Source organism: Mauremys mutica, chromosome 20 (assembly GCF_020497125.1).
Source record: "Mauremys mutica isolate MM-2020 ecotype Southern chromosome 20, ASM2049712v1, whole genome shotgun sequence".
Lineage (NCBI taxonomy): Eukaryota > Metazoa > Chordata > Testudines > Geoemydidae > Mauremys > Mauremys mutica.
The window spans coordinates 18,877,133-18,893,140 of NC_059091.1; the positions used below are offsets into that span (position 1 = coordinate 18,877,133).

General features: G+C 58.9%; 1 protein-coding gene and 1 long non-coding RNA gene across 7 annotated transcripts in view; one reads left to right on the forward strand and one right to left on the reverse strand.

Annotated features, from left to right (window-relative positions):
- LOC123353516 (adhesion G protein-coupled receptor L1) overlaps window positions 1–15,671 on the forward strand; it is a 93,975-nt gene extending 78,304 nt beyond the window's left edge. For 4 of the 6 annotated variants that reach the window (XM_044994643.1, XM_044994644.1, XM_044994646.1 and 1 more), the window contains exons 10-24: window positions 536–574; window positions 1,474–1,657; window positions 2,917–3,039; window positions 3,112–3,317; window positions 3,649–3,819; window positions 5,416–5,625; window positions 5,980–6,200; window positions 7,607–7,673; window positions 8,345–8,436; window positions 8,694–8,862; window positions 9,062–9,190; window positions 9,552–9,648; window positions 10,080–10,208; window positions 10,648–10,665; window positions 11,901–15,671. In XM_044994643.1, the coding sequence (XP_044850578.1) occupies window positions 536–574; window positions 1,474–1,657; window positions 2,917–3,039; window positions 3,112–3,317; window positions 3,649–3,819; window positions 5,416–5,625; window positions 5,980–6,200; window positions 7,607–7,673; window positions 8,345–8,436; window positions 8,694–8,862; window positions 9,062–9,190; window positions 9,552–9,648; window positions 10,080–10,208; window positions 10,648–10,665; window positions 11,901–12,682 (2,637 nt within the window). In that variant the 3' untranslated portion in view covers window positions 12,683–15,671. Of the gene's footprint in view, window positions 1–535; window positions 575–1,473; window positions 1,658–2,916; window positions 3,040–3,111; window positions 3,318–3,648; window positions 3,820–5,415; window positions 5,626–5,979; window positions 6,201–7,606; window positions 7,674–8,344; window positions 8,437–8,693; window positions 8,863–9,061; window positions 9,191–9,551; window positions 9,649–10,079; window positions 10,209–10,647; window positions 10,697–11,900 lie in introns of all 6 variants that reach the window. The other 2 variants (XM_044994648.1, XM_044994647.1) reach the window with 2 other exon arrangements.
- LOC123353518 lies at window positions 6,660–8,850 on the reverse strand. Its single transcript, XR_006574521.1, has 3 exons — window positions 8,742–8,850; window positions 7,632–7,688; window positions 6,660–6,838 (listed from the first exon to the last, which is right to left on the reverse strand). It is a non-coding gene; the product is annotated as an uncharacterized LOC123353518 (long non-coding RNA).
- Window positions 15,672–16,008: the final 337 nt, after the last annotated feature.

Consider the following 16,008-nt stretch of genomic DNA (forward strand, 5'->3'; position numbering starts at 1 on the left):
CCAGTGGTCATCGGCTAGTTATCAGCTAGTTATTGAACAATCGTTGGCTAATTATCAGCTAGTTAGCCAGTGGTTATTGGCTAGTTATTGGCTAGTTATTCAGTGGTCGTTAGCTAGTTACCCAATAGTCATTGCCTCTAGTTATCAGCTAGTTATCCAGTGGTTATCAGTTAATTACCTAATGGTTATTGGCTACTTATTGGCTAGTTACTCAGTGGTTATCAGCTAGTTACCCCGTGGTTACTGGCTACTTATTGGCTAGTTACTCAATCATTAATGGCTAGTTACCCAATGGGTATTGGCTCGTTGTCAGCTAGTTACCCAATGGTTATCGACCGGTACTTGTGACTGACACTGGGGCTAGCACGGATCTGATGCAGGAAGCACAGATTTGGCTCCAAGGCCCCAAGGTGGGAACGTATCCCAGAGAATCAAAGCCCGGACCCTCGGTGCTGGGATCTGGGCCTGACCGTTCCTTCTTGTCTGTTCCCCTCTTCCCCTCCTGCTCTGCCTTCCGCGTGTCTGGCGCCTTCAGATGCACAAGCGAGAGCGGACCTGTAAAGACTACATCAAGGTGAGTGGGGGGCTCCTGGGCTCCCCAACCCTAATCAGCCCTGCATCTGGCCCCCGCGAAACCGCCACAGATGGGAAGCTAGTTATGGGGCTCTCGGCCTGGAGAGTGCAATGCTCTTACACCGGGTTGCCAGCAACATAACTGCTTTCAGGAGGGTTACTCCAGATTTACACCAGGGACTGAGCAGGGAGTCGCCCCCCAATGGATTTAGAGGCACCAGCCAGTCACCCCATAGCCCAGACTTGCACCCCAGAAATATACCATCTGACACTGCTCAAGGCTCCCTTGGACAGCGCAAGCTCATTGGTCAGTTCACCACTCCAGCCAAAGGGTAGTGGATCTGCAACAGCCCTTGTTAACCTGAGCTGAGATTCCCCCAGCACTTCAGCCAAAACCCCACTGTTTTAGGTCAAATTTAACCCGATTTGTTAACGACAGGGAGCCCGATCGTAAGTGATTAGAAGTAGCAGCCATAGAGCTCAACGTCAGTAGCCGGCATCGAGATCCAAGTTTGTTACCTAAGAAATAAAAACAAATGTTCCGTCTAAACACTAGAGACTGAGCAAGATCGTCAGTCTCCCAACCCCAGCTTGGCAGAGGTGGAGCCCCGGTTCCAGGACTAGCTATTGGCCAAGGCAGACATGAAGAGACACCTCCCCTAGCCCTGAGCCAAGGGGCCAGGAGGCCGAGCGGTTGCTCCGGGTGGGGTGGGGGTAGCTCTGGTGCCCTGGGGCATCGGGGCAGGCAGTCTGGGGGGCTGCGGTTCTAGAGGGGAGCTTGCTCCACCCAAGGGAACCCCGGGGTCTGCCTGAGAATCCCCGTTGGCTCCCGGTCCCGGCTCCCCTCTCGGGTGTGGGGCCCAGCGCGGGGCTGAGCCGTGTCACCCCGGCCCCCCCCAGGCTGTGGTGGAGACCGTGGACAATCTGCTGCGGCCCGAGGCGCTGGAGTCGTGGAAGGACATGAACGCCACGGAGCAGGTGCACACGGCCACCATGCTGCTGGACATCCTGGAGGAGGGCGCCTTCCTGCTGGCCGACAATGTCAAGGAGCCTGCGCGCTTCGTCACCACCCGGCAGAACGTGGGTGAGTGCCCCCCCCCGACGCCCGGATGCCTGGGTCCTCCAGAGATCCGTGAGAGTAGTGATGGGGGGCAGGAACGCTCATCCTAGCTCAAAAAGGCAGAGACCCCAATAATCCCCTTCTATCCTCAGCATCCTGGTCCCCAAGAGGCAGAGGGGAAAGCTGATTTTGGGTCAGGCCTCTCACCTGGATGCCTGGGTCCTCTAGGATCAGGGAGGTGGAGGGGGATCCACAAGGCTGATCCTGACCCAGAGTAGCAGAGACCCCACTATCCCCAATACCAATAGGCAGGTGGGGAAGATGAGCTTGGGCTTGGCCTCTTGCCCGGATTCCTGGGTCCTCCAGGGATTGGATCGGTGGATGACCCCGATTCACAGCATGGCAAAGGGGAGTCTGGTGGGTGGCTGGGGCAGCTGATGTTTCTCAGAGCAAACTCCACCCATGTGCGGGACAGATGTGTGTGCAATGCATATGCTGGATGGATGCATGTGCAAGATGGATGGATGTGCGGGACAGATGTGCGTGCAATGCATGTGCTGGATGGATGCATGTGCAGGATGGATGCATGTGCAATGTGTGTGCAGGACAGAGGCGTGTGCAGGACAGATGTGTGCACGGGTCAGCTGCATGTGCAGGATGGGTATGTGTGTGTGTGTGTGTGTGATGCGTGCTCAGTATGAATGTGTGTATAGGATGGATGCATGTGCAATGTGTGTGCAGGATGGATGCGTGTGCGTGTAATGAATGTGCAGGACAGCTGTGGGTGGAGAATGGATGCATGTGCGGGATGGATGCTTGTGCAGGATGGATGCGTGTTCAATGCATGGGCAGGACGGATGTGTATGTGGGGTGGATGCAGGATGGAAGCGTGTGTGGGGGATGCGTGTGCAGGGTAGATGCGTGTGCAGGACACATGGGTGTGCGTGTGATGTGTGTGCAGGACAGATGCATGTGCGTGCAATGCATGTGCAGGACGGCTGCAGGTGCAAGACGGATGCATGTGCGGGGCAGATGCGGATGCAGGAAGAATGCATGTGCATGCGATGTGTGTGCAGGGCAGATGTATGTGCATGTGATGCTTGTCCGGGACAGATGTGTGTCCGGGGCAGATGCGGATGCAGGATGTATGTATGTGCGTGCAATGTGTGTGCAGGATGGATGTGTGTGCGGGGCAGATGTGTGTGCATGGGATGCATGTGTGGGATGGCTGGGCTGCATAACTGAGGCAGCACGTGACCCCCCCCACGGCTCTCCCCCCGCAGTGCTGGAGGTGACGGTGCTGAACACGGAGGGGCAGGTGCAGGAGCTGGTCTTCCCGCAGGAGTATGCCAGCGAGAACTCCATCCAGCTCTCAGCCAAAACCATCAAGCAGAACAGCCGCAATGGTGAGTGGGGGTCTGGGGCACGGGGGGGGGGGACCCCAGGGAGCAGCACTAACCGCCCCCTCTCCTCCCCAGGGGTGGTCAAGGTGGTCTTCATCCTCTACAACAACCTGGGCTTCTTCCTCTCCACCGAGAACGCCACGGTCAAGCTGAGCGGGGAGGCAGGCGCTCCCAGCCCCGCCCTGGTCGTCAACTCGCAGGTCATCGCCGCCTCCATCAACAAGGAGTCCAGCCGTGTCTTCCTCATGGACCCCGTCATCTTCACCCTCTCCCACCTGGAGGTGAGACCCAGCCCAGCCACCAGGGGGTGCTGTGCTACTGGGGTGCTGCCCCCACTGCCCTGGCTGTGCCCTGCCCCCATACACACCCCAGCCTGGCACCAGGGGGCGCTGGGGTGCTGGGGTACTACCCCCACTGCCTGGCCTGTGCCCTGCCCACACACCCCAGCCTGGCGCTGCCCTGCTGGGGTTCTCTCAATAAGAATCTGGACGTATGAATTCCAGTGTATCCCTCTGTCCTTCTATGCCCCCCCCATACCTGGGTCCCCTGTGATTCTCGTGCTCCCGTCACCCCCGTCGTCACTGACGCGTCCCCCCCGGCTGCTCCCCACAGGCGAAGAACCACTTTAACGCCAACTGCTCCTTCTGGAACTACTCGGAGCGCTCCATGATGGGCTACTGGTCGACGCAGGGCTGCCGCCTGGTGGAGACCAACAAGACGCACACGACCTGCGCCTGCAGCCACCTCACCAACTTCGCCGTGCTCATGGCGCACCGCGAGATCGTAAGGGCCTGGGCTCGGGGGCAGGGCGGGCACCTGCTCCTGCAGCCCTCGGCTGGTCTGAGCACAGTGTCCCCCAGTAGCGTAGCTAGTGGGGTGCAGGGGAAGCAGCCACTTCCCCTGAGCACATTTTCCAGAAGCAGAGCACCTTAGTTAGGGGTTACTGGTGCCGAACTCCTGCAGGCAAGGAGGGGGGCAGGGGCTGGTCCCTGCGGTGGGGCGGGGCGGCGCCGCACCTGTCAAAGGAAGCGGAAAGCAGCGGCGCTAGCAACTGCAGCAGCGGGGCTGGTACTGGGAGCAGCATGGAGCGGCCATGAGAGGTGGGTGCAGGCAGCCCAGCTCCCCCTGCCTGGGGCTCCCCTCGCCCGCCGCGGGGCGCGGGCTCCTTCTCTGCAGCACTGCCCGCCACGGGGCTGGGGCTCTGCCCTGCACACACCCAGCACCCCCGGGGCTGCTCCTGCCTCCCCGGGCTGGCCCCAGATCCCCTCCCCCGGGGGGCTGGGGTCCTGATGCAGCTTGCGCCCCTCTGCCTCCTCTGCGGGGTAGGCAGCCCCAGGAGGTTGAGGCCGTGTCACCCCTTCACCAGCTTCCCCCTCCAGCAGCCCCCGCACTGCCCTGCTGGGCCTGTTCAGCTCGGCCCCACCGGGTCCTGCCCTACCTCATGCAACCCGCCCCTACTGTGGGGCGGCCCGGCCCGGGGGCACTGGGGGAGCCGCAGCAAAGCCCCACCCGGAGCTGGTGCAGGAGACGAGCCTGGCTCTCAGCCAGGCTCCGGCATCAGCCTGCAGCGGGGAGCGGAGCCACCCCCCGCCGGCTCGGCTCAGCCCAGCCCCACTCTTAAAGGGACACGGACCCACCGCGGCTCGGCCCGGCCCAGCCCGGGGCACGTGGGGGTGTCACCTCACCCCCCACCTGGGGGGCCCGGCGAGGGGGGTGCTCGGCACCATAGCAGAGCAGAGGGGAGGCCAGCGTGGAGTGGACCCCATGAGGAGGAGCCAAGGGGGGCGTGGCCAGAGGAGGAGGAGCCAAGGGGGTGTGTGGCCAGAGGAGGAGCCAAGGAGGGGTGCCTTTTTTATGTTTGCTCCCCCTGCTCTTAGAATCTGGTTATGCCACTGTGTCCCCCGCCCCCCAGTGGCTGGTCGGTGTGCACTGTCCCCTCCCCTCCCCGAAGAGATTGGTCTGGGCACACTGCCCCCCTCTAGTGGCTGGTCAGAGGATAACAGCCTACTGCTCTAGCTCAAGTTGCAGAACGTCCCAGCTCCAATCCCAGCTGATGGCTCCTGCTGGGGCGTGGGGGGAGGATGTCGGCAAAGGGGCAAAGAGGAAGGAGGGGGAGGGGAGGCATTGCTGGAGCAATGGCAGAGGTGGGGGGGGATGCATCTTTGAACTGTCTAGGTTAGGAGGGGAGGGGGAGAATCCCCAGGGGGATGGGGGAGGGTGTGCCAGGAGTGGGGAGGATCCCTGGTGAGATGGAGGAGGGGTGCCTGGAGGGGAGCACCCCAGGGTGCTGGGGAGAGCTCCAGCTTTGGGCAGGGGCTCCCCCGCAGCACAACAGCCCCGGGGGCGCCCGTCCTAACCCCCCTGCTCCTGCCGCCCCAGTACCAGGGCCGCATCAACGAGCTGCTGCTGTCAGTGATCACCTGGGTGGGCATCGTCATCTCGCTGGTGTGCCTGGCCATCTGCATCTCCACCTTCTGCTTCCTGCGCGGGCTGCAGACCGACCGCAACACCATCCACAAGAACCTCTGCATCAGCCTCTTCCTTGCTGAGCTCCTCTTCCTCATCGGCATCGACAAGACGCAGTACGAGGTGGGGCCCAGCAGGGGGCACCCTGCCCTGGCCCTCACGGCTGACCCCAGGGCCCCAGAGTGGCTCTAGGAGGCACTGTGCTACAGGAATGGCCAGCAGGGCATTCATTCCGCCTCCCCTAAAAATTCCCTGCAGTTTCATTCTGGTGTCCCCTCTTTCATTACTGTGTTGCTGTAAGGCTCTTAAACAGGTCCCGTACTCCACCCCAGAGGCAGCTGTATCTCAGCACCGGGCGAGGGATCCCTGTATAAATAGCCCCCACATGCCGCACCCCAGAAGCAGCTGCATCTCTGCACTGGGCGAGGGATCCCTGTGTGTATCGCTAACCCCCTTGTCCCTCTTCCCCCTCCCCAGATCGCCTGCCCCATCTTTGCGGGGCTGCTGCATTACTTTTTCCTGGCAGCCTTCTCCTGGATGTGCCTGGAGGGCGTGCACCTCTACCTCATGCTGGTGGAGGTCTTCGAGAGCGAGTACTCCCGCAAGAAGTACTACTACCTGGGTGGCTACTGCTTCCCGGCCCTCGTGGTGGGCATCGCCGCCGCCATCGACTACCGCAGCTACGGCACCGACAAGGCGTGAGTGCGGGGGCAGGGCTAAGGCACTGATGGGGCGGGAGTGCCAGAGTCGGGGCTAACGCACTGATGGGGTGTGAGTGATGGGGTGAGGCGGGACTAAGGCAGCAATGGGGCATGAGTGGTGGCAGGCGGGGCTATGGCACAGAAAAGGCATGAGTGCTAGTGGGTGGGGCATGAGTGCTCAGATGGGTGGGGCTATGACACCAAGGGTGTGAGTCCCAGCAGCAGATTGGATAAAAATTAACATAAAAAAATTTAAAATCTCATTTTTTAAATTAATTCCGTTTCTCTATAAAAACAAAGCTATTCAAAATTGAATTTGAAATTGACAAACTGATGTTAAGGCCTAAACTTATTCTGATCTATTACAGTAATTGTAATCAAATTACAAAAGCAATAGGCAGCAGTAAACGTTTGCTGCCAAACTTTAAAGAAAGTCAAAATCCCTGAAGTGGTGGAAGTCACTGGTTCAGCATTTGGAACTGGAGTTTGTTGAAGAACTAAACCAGCTCATGACAGCAGTAGCCTTATCTGTGTCCTTCTTTGCATTTTATCCAACGAGTTCAGCTTAGTTCATTCAAAGTTGAAAACCCAACTGGGAGTTGAAAATGTGGGAGAGTTTGTTTTCCTTTTCCAATCTGTGAATAAAACCAAGTGTGAGAGGATGAGATCTACTAGTTCTAAAATCTCAGCGCACAAGGTGACCAGCACCAATCACTTTGATTCACTAACTGCGGCTAACGCTCCCTTCGTTTCATAAATCAGTTTGGTTTAAATGCAAACCAGGGTTTGAGAAATTCACTTTTTTCCCAGCACGTTTAAGGGAGTTTTATTTAACTAAGTCATGAAAACCATTTTAAAAATTGTGCCTTTTTAATTGAATTCCAATTTCTAGCCCAAGGCAGCTTGACAGAAATCCCAAGTAAAAAATGACTCTGGTGAATAAGAAATGCGTCATTCACCATTTTCTAACATCATACAAAAGTGTAAAAAGCAAGAGTCTAAAGAGACGCATGTGAAGCTATAGACTTGCTTCAATAAATTCAGCTAGATCGAGCGAATCGTCCTGCTTAGCAAGCCCAATGGAGTGTAATAGATACATTTAAATGCAAATCAACATGTTTTAAGGGTTGCCATCCAATGAGTCTTCACCGTCCTTTAGGAAAATACCAAAAAAGTACAAACTCGTATGCCCCGGTCAGGGTCAGGGCACTGGCATTGATGTGGTATGAGTGCTGAGGCATATGGGGGAAATCCAGAGTGGTCCTTGTGCCCCAGAGCTTCTCTGCAGTGCTCAGCCTCCTGGGGCAGCCCCAGAAGGGGTGAGGGAGATTTAGGTGCCCTCCCCCATGGGGCCACCAAGTCAGCTTGCCTGTAGCTAACACTCCCTCCCCCACTTCCCACAGCTGCTGGCTCCGAGTGGACAATTACTTCATCTGGAGCTTCATCGGCCCCGTCTCCTTCATTATCGTGGTGAGTCCAGAGGTGCTGTGGGGGGAAGCGCAGAGATGTCCCAACTCCTGCAGTGTGACAGGCCGCTCCCCCAGCCTGAGGCAACCCCCCAGGAAGGGATCAGCATCATTATCCCCACTGCCAAGGCAGGGATAGAACCCAGGAGTCCTGGCTCCCAGCCCTACCTGCTGTAACCACTAGACCCCACTCCCCTCCCAGAGCCAGGGCTAGAACCCAGGAGTGCCAGCACCCAGCCCTTCCCACCAGCTCCAGCCACTGGCCCCTCACGCAGCAGGGAGCGCTCTCCCCTAAGTCTAACTCCAACACCCCAGCTCAGAGCTCTCAGGCTCATTGGCTTGGCTCTGATCTGTTCCTGGGTAAAGCCCTTCCCAGAACCCACTAACCCGCACTGGGGAATAAGGGGCCAGTGGAGCCATATCCTGGCTCACAGAAATGGGCCTCGGACAAACAGCAAAAGAAACCCTCCTACAGCCCTTCTCAGAGTGGGGCAGAGGGGTCACGGCACGGGGGGGAGGGGCAGAGACACAGCCCCTCCCAATGTGGGGCAGCTGGGGGAGTGATTGCAGAGTGGTTGGGGGAGAGGAGGCCTCGCAGCCAGCAGGGGCAGGGGTCGGAGGGGCAGGGGGTGGGTCTGTTGCAGAGCTGGGGTCTCACGGCTCCCCCGCCCCCAGGTCAACCTGCTCTTCCTCATGATCACGCTGCACAAGATGAGCCGCAGCACGGCTGTGCTCAAGCCCGACTCCAGCCGCCTGGACAACATCAAGTGAGTGAAGCCGGGTCGGCAGGTGGTGGGGTCCCCCCACTGACGCCCCCGCCTCCGGGAGGAGCTGGGGACACACTGCACTGGCCCCAGCCCAGCTGGACAGGGCACGGGTGACCCCCGAGGTGGCTGCATCTCAGCGCCAGGCGAGGGGTCCCTGTATAAACAGCTGCCATGCCTCACCCCAGAGGTGGCTGCACCTCAGCACCGGGCGGAGTGTGTGGATGCCATGGGTAACTCTCTGTGTCTCTCCCCTGCAGGTCCTGGGCGCTGGGCGCCATCGCTCTCCTCTTCCTCCTGGGACTAACCTGGGCCTTCGGCCTCCTCTTCATCAACAAGGAGTCCATCGTCATGGCCTATCTCTTCACCACCTTCAACGCCTTCCAGGGCATGTTCATCTTCGTCTTCCACTGTGCCCTGCAGAAGAAGGTCAGGCACTGCCCTCAGCCAGGAGAGGGGCAGCGGCAGAGCCGGGGGGAGCCCAGGGCTGGGGTAGCAGGGGCTGCGGGTCGGGAGTGAGGGGCAGCAGCAGAACTAGGGAGGGGGAGCCCAGGGCTGGGCTAGCAGGGGGTCTCCCAGCCCAGTGCACTAACCCCAGTCGTCCCCCTCCCCACCACCGCCTCCACAGGTGCACAGGGAGTTCAGTAAATGCCTGCGTCACGCGTCCTGCTGCCTGCGCAGCCCCCCGGGGGCCACACTCGGCTCCCTCAAGACTTCAGCCATTCGGAGCAACAACCGCTACTACACGGGCACGCAGGTACGGGGGGCAGAGCCCTGCCTGGGCTGGGCGGGGGGGGGGTGAACGGAGCCCTCCCTGGGCTGGGGATGGGATCGGAGTGGGGGGGCAAATGGGGACAGATGTACAGAGCCCCGTCCTAGGGCTGGGGACAGATGGATAGAACCTTACCTAGTGCAGGGGGTGTGATGGGGGGCAGGGGACAGCACCCTCCCCTAGGGCTGCAGATGGACAGACAAAATCCTCCCTAGGGGTGGGGGCGGGGCGGGGGGGAGGTGCCAAACTCTCAGGCAGGGCTGGGGTCTCTGGGGGTGGGACAGGCAGCCAGGGGTGTCAGTGTCTGAGCTCCCCCACCGACAAACACCCCCCGTGTCTCTCACAGAGTCGGATCCGGAGAATGTGGAACGACACAGTCCGGAAACAGACAGAGTCAAGCTTCATGGCGGGGGATATCAACAGCACCCCCACCCTAAACCGAGGTGAGACCCCCCCCACCCAGCACCCCCTGCCCAGCACCCCCACCATGATCCGAGGTGAGCCCCCCCACCCAGCACCCTCTCCCTGAACCGAGGTGAGACCCTCCCACCCAGCACCCCCTGCCCTACACCCCTGCCCAGCACCCCCCCGGGAACCCAGGTGAGACCACCCCACCCAGCACCCCCAGCCCAGCACCCCCACCCTGAACCCAGGTGAGACCCCCCCAAGGGCCCCCACCCTGCTCTCTGCAGCCCCTGGACTCTCTCTTTTGGGGCGTCAGATCCCTGCACTGCCCCAGCCAGCCCTGCTCAGGGTGGTGTGCTGGGTCGGCTCTTTGCCCAGCAGGGGGATACGTTCCCCATTACCCCTTGGGCTTCGGGGGCCATGGGGGGCCCCGCAGGGGAGCTGACACCTGCCTCTGCTGCCGCTGCAGGGACCATGGGGAACCACCTGCTGACCAACCCGGTGCTGCAGACCCGGGGCGGCACCAGCCCCTACAACACCCTCATCGCCGAGTCCGTGGGCTTCAACCCCTCCTCGCCCCCCGTCTTCAACTCCCCAGGTAAGACCCCCGGCCCCCCTCGCTCTGCCCCAGGTGCGAGGACACACCCCGCTACCCCCCAAAGTCCCCCAGTCTGGGGACATCCCTGGAGGGGACCCACTCACTGGGATCCCACTTTCCTTCCTGCCCGGTATTTGGGGGGAGCCCTGTAGGGGTGTGGTGTGGTCTCCTTAAATCTTCTCCCAAGAAGGGAGTTCTTGGTTCTTGCGTCTTTCTCAGCAGGGGGCGCTGTGGGGAGCGAGACAGGAGCACTGGCTGTGGGGAGGGTTCCTGGCTACTCCAGCCCCGTTGTCTCCCAGCAGGAGGTGCCGTAGGGAAGCACAGAGAGGTCCATGGGTGGGGGGGGGGTCAGTGTTTGCTTTGGGGGTGCTGCCCCCTGCCTGCCCTATAACCTTCTCTCTCTTGTCTCCCCCTCTCCACTCGCTGGTGCCACCTGCAGGGAGCTTCCGAGAGTCCAGTACGTCCCTCCTTTCCAGTTCCATTTCGCAGTAATGTTTCCTTCATTGCTAGTTTGACTGGCAGGCTGGGGGTGGGGCAGAGCCAGGACACGACGGTGCAGGCAGCCAGGAGCTGGCGTGGAGCCTGGCCTCTCCAGCAGGGGGCGCTGTGGGGAGCAGGGCGGGAATGTTGCCTGTGGGGGGAGCTCCCAGCTACTCCAGTCCCAGCCTCTCCCAGCAGGAGGCGCTGTGGGCAGTTCTATAATGGGGTTCAACTCTTGCATTCACTGCCTTGGACAAGAGAGGGGGACTCTGAATAATTGTCGCTGGGACCGTGTCTTAGTGGCCTATGGGAAGGCATCTATATTGCCCTCCTGCTGGGCTTGATTGTACCTGTGGTCCCTATAGTCCTGTATCGCCCTCCTGCTGAGCCGTATCGGACCCCTGGTCCCTATACACCTGTACTGCCCACCTGCTGAACCAGATCAGCCCCATGGTCCCTATAGTCTCATATCACCCTCCTGATGGACCATTTTGGTCATGTAGTCCAGTATCTGACCAGCAGTCAATACTTGGTGTTTCAGAGCAAGGAAGCCTTGTCCCTTATGATGCGCCTGAGCAGCAGAGGACGGGGGGCTCCCCAGCTCAGGCGGTGGGTCCCCCAGATCTCAGCACTAGGGGTCCCAATGCTTTGGAGCTGGAGATGGGGGGAAAGGGGCCCACTATCTCAGACCCTCACAGACTTGGTTGCAGGTTGGGGGGTGGCAGGTATGTGTGTTGGGGGAGGCGCACAGGACTGGATTGGGGAGTCAGCCCCCCATCCAGCAGGGGAGTGGGGCTCTGCTATGTCTGACCAGCTTGTGCCCCGCCCCCAGATCTGGGGGGGCTGGGTTCTCAGCTCCCATCAGAAAGCCCAGCCCAAAGCAGCACCTGGCTGTGGCTGAAGATGGGGGCGTGTAGGGGGGGGAACAGCCGTGGCCGATTTCCACCCCTGAGGCTGGGTCCGACCTGGCACCGGGAGCTGATGAGTCTTGGATCAGACACCACATGGGAGCTCTGGGCCAATCACACCCCCATAGTGGTGATGGGGGGTGGGGGTATGACCTCCGACCCTGCCATCCAGCCCTCGCTGAGCTCCCTGCTCACGCCTACCCCCTGCCCTTTTCCAAAAATTCCCGGGAGCGCCCACCCCGGTGCCTCCCTCCCGCCCCCCACTAACTCCCCCTCTCTCTCTCCCCTGCCCCGCCCCCGGCAGAGCACCCCCTGAACAACAGCCGGGACGCCTGCGGCATGGACACCCTGCCCCTCAACGGCAACTTCAACAACAGCTACTCCCTCCGCAGTGCTGACTTCCCGGCCGAGGGCGCCAAGATGGCCGACTGCCGGCGCAACCTCAGCGACGCCGCCGCCTTCGAGAAGATGATCATCTCGGAGCTGGTGCACAACAACCTACGTGGGGGCGCCGGCGGCACGGCCAAGGGGGCGCCCCCTGCAGGAGGGGCCGGCCCGGCCGAGCCCAGCAACCCCTCTGGCCCGCCCGCCCCCCCCAGCGGCGGCGGGCCTGGTGAGGAGGAGGCGGCGGCGGCGCCCGAGGGCCCGGCCCTGAGCCACGAGGAGAACCTGGAGATCGAACTCATGTACAAGGCCCTGGAGGAGCCGCTGCTGCTGCAACGGGCTCAGTCGATCCTCTACCAGAGCGACCTGGAGGAGTCCGAGAGCTGCACGGCCGACCTGACCGAGGGCGGAGACGGCCAGGCCCCCTCCCCCAACAGGGACTCCTTGTACACCAGTATGACCAACCTGAGAGACTCCCCTTACCCGGACAGCAGCCCCGAGGCGGTGGGGGAAATCCTCCCCCACACCCAAGCCATCAACGAAATCTACTACACCAACCGGCCTGCCCTGGTGCCCCGCAGCCAGCTCCAAGCCTACTACCAGGTCCGGAGACCGAGCACTGACGGCTACTTGGTTCAAGCCGGCTTAGAGGGCCCAGTGCCGGAGGGAGACGGTCAAATGCAGCTGGTGACCAGTCTCTGAAAGCCAGGAGCGGACTGAGGAGCCGTCCCAAGCCGCCGACTCTCCCCCCACCTCATCCCACCTTTGCCAAAAGGAGCCCCTCCCCCCGGGCCATGGCCTGGCCTTTTTAATTTTTGCCCTGGGATGCTGAGAGAGAGAAGGGTGGGGCGCTGCAGAAGGACACAGGCCAGGGGAAGGAGGAGAGGTGGCGTGACTCTCCTCTGGGAAGGGGGGCCGTCTTGTCTAGCTTCCTCCTGCCCACCTGGTGGAGACGGGAGGGTGGAAATCAGGGGGTTGCGACTTTTGTTTTTGAAGGGAAGGAAAGGAAGGAGGAGGGGCGGGAAGGAAGGAATGAAAAAGGCACCGGGCCGGACACAGGAGCTCAATTTTTTCGTTTTTTAAGGTCGTCCCTCTTCTGTTTCTTTACGTTGGTTTTGTGGGGAGAGAAGATCACAAAGAAGTGGAGCAGGGAAACCAATTTTCTTTTTAAGGCGTGTTAAGAAACAGATCAGAACCATGGGGGAGGGGCCGGCTGGGCCTGTATCAGAGTCCCAGAACAACCCCCCACACACACCGGCACCCAGGTGTAGGCCATCCCTGCTCCCCCACATGTGCACCTTGGCGATGTCAAAGAGGGATCCGATTGGGCCGGAGAGAGAGGGGCGGATGGAGCATCCTCCTGTGGCCTCCACTGTCTTCTATACGAACTTTGCCAAAAACCATAATCTGTATAGATATATAGAGAGTTATAAAGAGAGAGCTATATCGAGAGAGAGAGAGAGAGAGAGAGAGGTGGGGGTGGGGATTGTTTGGGGTCTGGATAGAAATTATGTTGAATCCAGTGCTGACCTTCCAGTATTTGTCAGCTGGGGGAAACTGAGGCATGGTGGGGAAGGGACTCTTAAACTCACTCATTGACAGGGTTTTGAGTTCGGTTCTTTTTTAATGCCAAGCCATCAGCAAAGTCTGCAGGAGACCGGGGGAGGGGTGCATTTCTTTTTTCTTTCAAAAGCATCCTGGGCACCAGGAAGGGCTGATGCACAACCTTGTTTCCAGCAGAGGAGGAGATGGTGCTGAGGTGGCCATCTTTGATTTGGATTTTTGTTTTCCTTTGCTGTGTGGCGTACACACACACACACACACACACACACACCCTGCCCTTCACAGCTCACACATCAAACACACATCACCACCCTGCTCCGGGAGCTGACAGAGGAAACCGGGAGCCGAGGGGTTCTTCCTGGGCCGTCGGTGTAATTGTTCAATACGCATTCCCCACTCGCGCCCGCCGCTGCTCTGCTGCTGCCACTTTGGTCACGATGCGCACGTCATTTTCCTATGGCTCAATGGGAAGCTCGGAAACTCCTGCAGCTCTCACCCTTTCTGCGTTTTCCAGCTCTGCTTTTATTTCCTCCTCTGAAGACATGCAGAAGTCAGGTGCCTCGTGGGAGCTGCTGTCTGAACCCGGTTGGGTCAAGATGAGGGTGGGGAGGATTTTTTTGGGGGGCAATTTGACAATTGAACCATTTTCCTCTCCAAATCAGTCGGATCATCTTCGAGCAAAAGAACAACAGAAACCCAAACGGCACTTTTTTTTTCTTTTCTTTCAAAGGACAAAACAACAAAAAAACAAAAATTTCTCCCTTTTCAAGCACAACTCTGAATTCTCTCGCCCTCTTCTTCCCGAGAGAGACCATGGGAGCCAATATCACATGAATACGTCATTTCGCCGGGGGGGGGGGGGATGTCTTAGGGTGGGGTGGAGGGTTAATTCGGGGGAGGCGGGTTGGGATACAGATTGAAATGCTGTAAATATGAAATTTCAGACAAACAACAAAAAGGGGAATTGAAGAATCCCTTGAAAAATGAAACAGGGATTTAAAAAAAAAATACAACCAATCAACCACAGTCCCAGGGAACAGTTTGTGTCCTGGAATTAAAATATATATCTATAGATATATAGATATATACTGAGCTCTGCTCCAGCCCCATTGACTGTTGGGGGGGGCAGGTGAAGGGAACAAGGAGACCCCCTCCCGTTTTGACGAAGACAGGGGAAGGGATCGCAAAAACGAAGAGCAGATTTTTACAATCAAAACAAAAAAAAGAAAAAAATAACTGTTTTTGGCACAATTTTTATGTAATATATACATATAATGCGTCATTTCTGTGACTTTCTCAACATTCCCTTTTCCTGCTGGATAAGGTCCTTTTTTCATACATCTTGACATGGATCGGTCATTTTCTCACTCACTGCCACTGTGGAATTGTGGGTAAAAAAAAATTTACTGTAAGACCCAAAGATGCTGTAACTGTAGGTTAGGAACATTGTTTGGGGTTTATTTTGCTTTCTTTCTGGCCGGGGCTGTTGGGTGTCGGGAGTTTTTAAGTCTATGGTTATTTATTTGCATCCCTCTGAGCTGGAAGGCATTTGACGGGGTCGAGTTGAAGGGGCAGGTGGGCGTGTGGCTCAGATTCATGGAGTGTGGAAGGGTTTCGCTTTCTGGTTCCTTTTCTCCCAGCCTGTGGAACTACTGGAGAGTGTGAGAGATCATGGGGGGGTTTTAGGACGGTCCTGGGCTTCATCGGCTTGGATGTAGTGATTTAAACGTTGGATAGAAGGGTGGAGACATAAGAGGCAGGATCCCTAGCTGGTATGAATGGATGTTGCTCCATTGGAGTCCATGTAGCTATGCTTATTGGCACCCCGCTGGGGATGGGGCCCAAGGAGCTTGGGAAACTCAAGCTCCCACTCCCAGTGGCCAGCAAACGCCCTGGGTGAACTGCAGGGTGTAGGTGACAAGTGGGTGATATTTACCATGTTGCCCTGGCCAGTGGTCTCTGGCCAGACACAAGGCCAGCAAAGGGCTGGATAGGCCCTGAAAAGCTTTTTCCCGCTCTAGGCCTTGGTGGGGGTAGATGGACCACCCACTAGTGTCATTCCCCTGCCCCATGCAGACAGGGCCGGTGCTTCCATTAGGCAACCCTAGGCGGTCGCCTAGGGCGCCAGGATTCGGGGGGCGGCATTTTGTGCGCTCCTCATGGGGCACACGGGAGCTTCTGGTTCTGCTCCCATCGCACCGCCAAAGAAGGACCTTCTGCCTACGTGCCGCGGAAAACAGTGGCAGGCAATTGAGCAGCTCAATGACTGCCGCTGTCGCCTGCGGCATTTCGGCGGAGGGTCCTTCTGCGACGCGACGGGAGTAGAACCAGAAGCTCCCATGTGTCCCGTGGAGAGCGCACAAAATGCCGCCACCCCGAATTCTGCCTAGGGCGCCAGAAACCCTGGCGCCGCTCCTGCATGCAGAGCAACCAGCCCTCACCCACCAGGGCCATCGCTGAGAGCT